This window comes from Capsicum annuum, chromosome 7, assembly GCF_002878395.1.
Source record: "Capsicum annuum cultivar UCD-10X-F1 chromosome 7, UCD10Xv1.1, whole genome shotgun sequence".
In the NCBI taxonomy this organism is placed as follows: Eukaryota; Viridiplantae; Streptophyta; class Magnoliopsida; order Solanales; family Solanaceae; genus Capsicum; species Capsicum annuum.
Genome location: NC_061117.1, coordinates 147,693,573 through 147,699,828, shown reverse-complemented (window position 1 = coordinate 147,699,828; position 6,256 = coordinate 147,693,573). Strand labels below are relative to the sequence as shown.

Sequence of the window (6,256 nt, the reverse complement as noted above, 5' to 3'; positions counted from 1 at the left end):
TGTATGTTATATGATTTAGGTATATTCTATTTTCATGTATTTCTATTAGTCTTATCTTTTCACTATCAGTTTGGTCTGACTGTACAAAACTCTGTTAACTATCAAATTCAAAATCATATTCCCTTGGTTTCATTTGCAAGTAGAATATGCTTTAACCAATATGTTATTCTTTATTTCTAGAAGAGAAAAGACATCAAAAATCCCCTGCACTTCTCGCCAAAATTTACTTTAAACCCTAAATTAATCGAGTAATACTACTAGAAAACAGTTAATTTCCGACGGCCATTGTAGTCGGAATGTGATCGGAAATTAAGGTATTTTCGACTACTTGTGGTAGTCGGAATATAGCTTGTCGGAAAAAAAATTTCGACTACTGTAGTCGGAAATTTCCGACTACTTTAGTTGGAAACGTAGTCGGATATTTAATAATTATTAACTTTCCAACTACTGTAGTCGGAACTTTAATAAATATTTATTTAATAATTGTAAATATTTCGACTACTGTAGTCGAAAATTTAATAAATAATTATTTAATAATTTTAATTATTCCAACTACTGTAGTCAAAAATTTAATAAATAAATATTTAATAATAATAATTATTCCGACTACTGTAGTCGGAAATTTAGTATAATTATTTCGACTACTGTAGTCATAAATTTAATTATTAATTATTTAATAATTTTATTTACTCTGACTACTGTAGTCAATAATTTAATAAATAAATATTTAATAATTATAATTATTTAATAATTTTAATTATTTAATAATTATTATATTGCATTAGCTTACACTGCTTTTAGATTATAAACAATAACTAATGTATTTTTCATAATAGGATCAAACACGACAAAAATCTGTAAATACAACACTTTAAACCATTCAAAACAAACATCAAATCAAATAGTTTAAACATCTAAATGTCACAACTAAAAACAAGAACAATAACTACAATCTAATTATCATCAGATTCCTTATCTTCCTCGTCATGAAATACTTGCGGCATGTGCTTCTTAACCAACTCTTCTATGCTTTTTTTAAATTATTCCTAAAAGAAAAATTATTTGTCAGTACGTAAACAGGTAAAGTTGAGTAATAATAAAACTATTTGTCAGTACGTAAACAGGTAAAGTTGAGTAATAATAAAACAATGTAAAATTTATTATCTTACATATGCAATCCTAGCATGTGGTTCGACCCAATCACCTCTTGTACCGTCCTTGTTTTTCTTCCTATGCATCTCTTCGTAAACCACAAGAAAAGGGTACTCTTTTCCCCCATTTTCATATTCCTGCAAAATTTATATTAAACATCTCATGAAAAGAGTAACTGGATGTAGAAAGAAGAAACTAAAGCTTGGATTTGTCCCATTGATAAAATTCACTTGGTGCTGCTACATATTCAATATCAACTCAAAATGGTCTTCCATTTTCAATTACTGTTTATATCTACAAGGTTTGTAACTATTTATCATTATGCAACTTCTATTATTTTTATCAATGTAAGTCAATTGATTATATTAGATTATTATCTTATTTTTCTAGTTTTCATGTAACTTAGATTTGTTATGTAGAGTTGGAAGGACTTTCTTATATTATCTAGTCATTCAAAAGAATATTTACAGATATTCATCTTGGAGATTATTTATTTCAACTTTTGTTTGATACAAATATTTTCTTGCGATTTTCTCAAAGTCAACTTCATCAGCTAAAGTTAAAAATTGAAGAAATTGACAAAAGTTAGAATAGATATGGTTCTTTAGAAATTGTGAAGAAACATTACCTGTTATTGTGAGGAAAATCCAATTAAGCAAATCCACAAAATAAAGATAAAACAAGTATTTTTACATTCAAACTAAACTAAACAACAAAAATCAAGAACACCCAAATAAGCAAACAATACAACCAGCAGAATAACAACAAGATTAACAACAAGGTGCTAGTGAATCGAAATAGCCTCACATGGCTTCACTAGACTTTGAGTTTGTGTTTTAAAAATGAGATGAATAACAAGGTAACAATGCTAGTGAATCGAAATAGGCCTCACACGGCTTCACTAGACTTTGAATTTGTGTTTTGACCAAGAAAATGAGATGAATAACAAGGCAACAATGCTAGTGAATCAAAAGAGCCCCGCACGGCTTCACTAGACTTTAGATTCAACAACACAATGTTAAAACGATAAAAAATGCTCAACAGAGTATTTACACAAATCTCTTTTGCCACTTCATTAACATGTGATCCATCTTCTTTCTTATGAGTATCAAGATAAAGTTCTGCTCGTCCAGGCTTATGTCCAGTCTCAACCATCTACAAACAATATTAACTTAACAAATTAAGGATAAGTTCATGTTTAATAAACTAAAGTAAAATATATTTTACTTTAGTTTTTTTCTTCACAAAAGGAAAAAACTAAAGTAAAATATAGTGAACAATTATATTTCACCATTTCAGCTCTTCTTCTCGCGTTAGACTTGTAGCCACCAATGTGTGGAATAGGGCCATAAACTCTACTAGTAACATTGTGATATTAGTAATTGTTTGTGAGAACATATAAGAATGTAATGGCAAATTATATGTTGAGTAATGTTAATTGAGAAAGGAAGAGAAACAAAAGCAAGCATGATGAAGAAAAAGTTTCCATCTTAGGTTCTTTCCATCAGTTTCTATCTACATGGTGCTTTGTGTGAAACTCTTAGGTTCTTTCCATCAGTTTCTTTAGAGCACAAAGTCCCACTTGATCATGACATCCTCCCTAGTGGTCACCGTGTTAGTCCAAAAACAAGAATGATTCTTTCAAATTTCCAGCATTTAACGCAGGTCCGCAAACTTGTCTAGGGAAGGAAATGGCATTCACTCAGATGAAAATAATGGCAGCCACCATCATACCCAACTACAATATCCAAATACTGAAACCAGAAAATGTTTCTCCCACTACTTCTGTTATAATGCAAGTGAAAAATGGTATGACGGTTAAGGTTGTAAAAAAGGTATAACATATATATGTCTTAGTATATATATGTCTTATGTATGTGGAGCAAATAATCTTTAGCTCTTTTAGAAAATCCGAATAAAGTTATTCTCTTTCCAAATCATCAAATGTATAATTACATGTTTCTGAACAAGATACAAGACCCTTTACTTCTTACTTTTTTTGTCAATAATTAAGTTTAAAGTCTTGTATGTCCTGATTTTAGTCATTAAGTACAAATTGAATTTCTTTGACGCAACAAAGCAGTCATTTAGTACTTGAGGTTTTCATTTCTTTAACATGCAATTGTTGTTGAATCTCTTCTCTAATCTTTTTCTCTACTAAGGAATTTTTAGCCAAGAGCCAAAAAAAACAAGTGAGAGCTGCACTCATAGTGTCTCTCCCAGCAACTAGCAAATCATAATAACTAGCAAATTAAAATATTTTAAAAGGCTTATGAAGAGATTATACTAAAACACTTAGTTTACTTTCCAAATTTCAACTGTACCGTATAAATTGTGACAGATAAAGTAATGAACACCAACCTTTTTCAGATCTTCAGATCGATCTATTTCTTCTGTTTTTAAAACCTTTGTTGCCTCTGTACAGCAAAGCGCCATAAGTTGTTTAAAAAAAGCAGTATAATTGAAAGGAAAAGGCAATTGGACCAAAAGTTAGTTAGACTATTAAAAGGGGAAGTAGTTAGTAATACATACTGGTGGAAAAAATCAAAGGCATCGTCCACTAAATAATCGACGAAATTGAGAGCTTCATTGATGAAGAGCTTCATTGATGAAGAGCTGGGGATTTAGTTTCAATGAATCAAAACTCGCCGTCACCGTCACCGTCGTCACCACCGTCGTCACCATCGCCTTCAAGCCATCGAGTTGCAGTATTATCTGTCTGATTGTGAACCAGGGTTTAGACAGAGGGGTTGTAAGGTATTGGTTTGATTATATATTTTTGAGAGATATAGATTTCCGACTACATCCGTCGGAAACAAATTTAATATATTTAGTTATTTATAAGATTTCCGACTACAATAGTCGGAAACATTTTTATTATATTTAATAAATTATTAATTTTCTAAATGTATGATAATATATTTATTCAAATATTTACTTAGCTATTAGTTTTTCCGATTACAGTAGTCGAAAATATATATTTAATAATTTATTTATTTGATTATTTATTTTTCCAACTATAATGGTCGCAAATATAATGGTAATAATTTATTTAAATAATTATTTAATTTTTATATAAGGATATAGATATATATTTAGTCAGACATTTATTTAGCTATTAGTATTTTCAACTACAGTAGTCGGAAATATATATTAAATAATTTATTTATTTTATTATATATTTTCGACTATTATGGTCAGAAATATAATGGTAATAATTTATTTAAATGATTATTTAATTTCTATATAAGGATATGAATATATATTTAGTCATACATTTATTTAGCTATTAATATTTCTGATTACAGTAGTAGGAAATATATATTTAATAATTTATTTATTTGATTATATATTTTCGACTACTATGGTCGAAAATATACTGGTAATAATTTATTTAAATAATTATCTAATTTCTATAATTTCTATATAAGGATATAAATATATATTTAGTCATATATTTATTTAGCTATTAGTATTTTCGACTATATAAATGTATTTAATAATTAAATATAAGATTCTGACTACTTCAGTCAAAAACTAATTTAATAAATCTAATTATTTAAATTTTCTGACTACTGTAGTCGAAAAATACATATTTAATAATTTAATTAAATAATTATTTAATTTTTGGATAATGATCTGATTATACATTTAATAATATATTTATTTAATCTTTATATATCCGACTACAGTGGTCGAAAATATATATTTAATAATTTATTTATTTAATTATTTATATTTTCGACTACAGTAATCGGAAATATATTGATACTGGTTATATATTTATTAATATATTTATTAATTATTTATATTTCCGACTACGATAGTCGGAAATATATGTTTAATAATTTATTTTAGTAATATATTTATTTAATTATTTATATTTACAACTACGGTGTTCGGATATATACTTAATTATTATTAATTTTCTTTATTTATTAGTATTTCCGACTACCGTAGTCGGAAATATTTATTTAATAATTTATTTAAATAATTATGTAATTTTCATATAAAGGACTTATTATATATTTAGAATTATATTTATTTAATTTTTTATATTTTTGACTATGGTAGTCGGAAATATATTAAATTAATTATTAATTTTATTTATTTATTAGTGATTTCGACTACTGTAGTCGGAATTTATATTTCCCAGAACTTGCCGCCAAAAATTCTGACTGTTTTTGTCACAAAATGTATTGAAAAAATATTTTGTAAAAAATAAAAAATAATATAAAAAAAATTCCGACTAAAGTAGTCGGAAATTTCCGACTGAAGTAGTCGGAAATTTTCGATTACTTTTTTCAGTCGAAAATTTTCAGTCGGAAAATAGGGAATTTCTGATAGTGAACAACTTTCAAGTGAATTAAATCCACCCCCTACGGCTGACATGCCAAAAAAAAAGAAGAAAAACACATGGATCTTTTTTAAAAGGGCCTACTTTTTATTATTATTATTATTATTATTATTATTATTATTATTATTATTATTATTTATATATTTATATATATATATATATAAAAAATTAAAAAAAAATCAAGAAAGGGCAGTGAACTTCATCTTCTTCAGCAGACATTTTCACCTTCTTCATCACTCCTCTTCCCCACCCCCCTAATACTTCATTTCTTCATCTTCTTCATACCCTCACCCCGTTTCTTCGTAACCCCCTTCCTACCAAGTCCCAATTGATCCAAAATTTCATTTTTCGCTAATAAAAAGGGGTTCAAGATTGATGAACAAGTTTGGTTCTTGGCTAAGAAATTCATGTCATGCGAATACCATCTATGCAATTTCTGAATTTGAGACTGTTTATGCCATTTCTGTAGATATTTTTGAGTAAAAGATTGAAAATTTGAGAGTTTTGGGATTTTGGATTTTGGTTAATGTGAAAGAATTTGGATTTGAGATTGTGTATTGATGTGTTTTTGTGATCATGTACTTGTATTTAGTCCATTGTTGGATTTGCTCAAGTTAATTCAAGTTAATTTTTCATTTGATAAAGAAAAAAAACTCATTGAAAAACTTGCAACAATAGAGAAAGGAAGAGAAAAAGGGGTGCGGCTATCTGAAGAAAAAAAAGAGGAGGAACGAGGGGGGAGGGGGA

General features: G+C 27.7%; 1 protein-coding gene across 2 annotated transcripts; it reads right to left on the bottom strand.

The window, feature by feature from the left end:
• Positions 1-845: 845 nt before the first annotated feature.
• On the bottom strand, positions 846-4,070 carry LOC107843085. 2 transcript variants are annotated; one of them, XM_016687253.2, is made up of 5 exons: positions 3,685-4,017; positions 3,514-3,569; positions 2,206-2,307; positions 1,170-1,289; positions 846-1,046 (listed from the first exon to the last, which is right to left on the bottom strand). In XM_016687253.2, exons 1-5 carry the CDS (start codon positions 3,704-3,706, stop codon positions 1,041-1,043), a joined length of 306 nt encoding a protein of 101 aa, XP_016542739.1. In that variant the 5' UTR covers positions 3,707-4,017; the 3' UTR covers positions 846-1,040. The 2 variants fall into 2 exon arrangements, with proteins under 2 accessions (XP_016542739.1, XP_016542738.2); XM_016687252.2 differs by lacking the exons at positions 846-1,046; positions 1,170-1,289 and having other exon boundaries at positions 1,796-2,307; positions 3,685-4,070.
• Between the last annotated feature and the right edge of the window lie 2,186 nt (positions 4,071-6,256).

What these genes read in the sequence shown, in the direction of transcription:
- LOC107843085 (XM_016687252.2), bottom strand. Translation starts at nt 3,706, where the DNA reads ATGCCTTTGATTTTTTCCACCA. An exon ending in GCCTTTGATTTTTTCCACCA is followed by an intron (nt 3,570 to 3,684) that starts GTATGTATTACT and finishes TTTGCTGTACAG; the next exon opens with AGGCAACAAAGGTTTTAAAA. An exon ending in GATCTGAAGATCTGAAAAAG is followed by an intron (nt 2,308 to 3,513) that starts GTTGGTGTTCAT and finishes TATTGTTTGTAG; the next exon opens with ATGGTTGAGACTGGACATAA.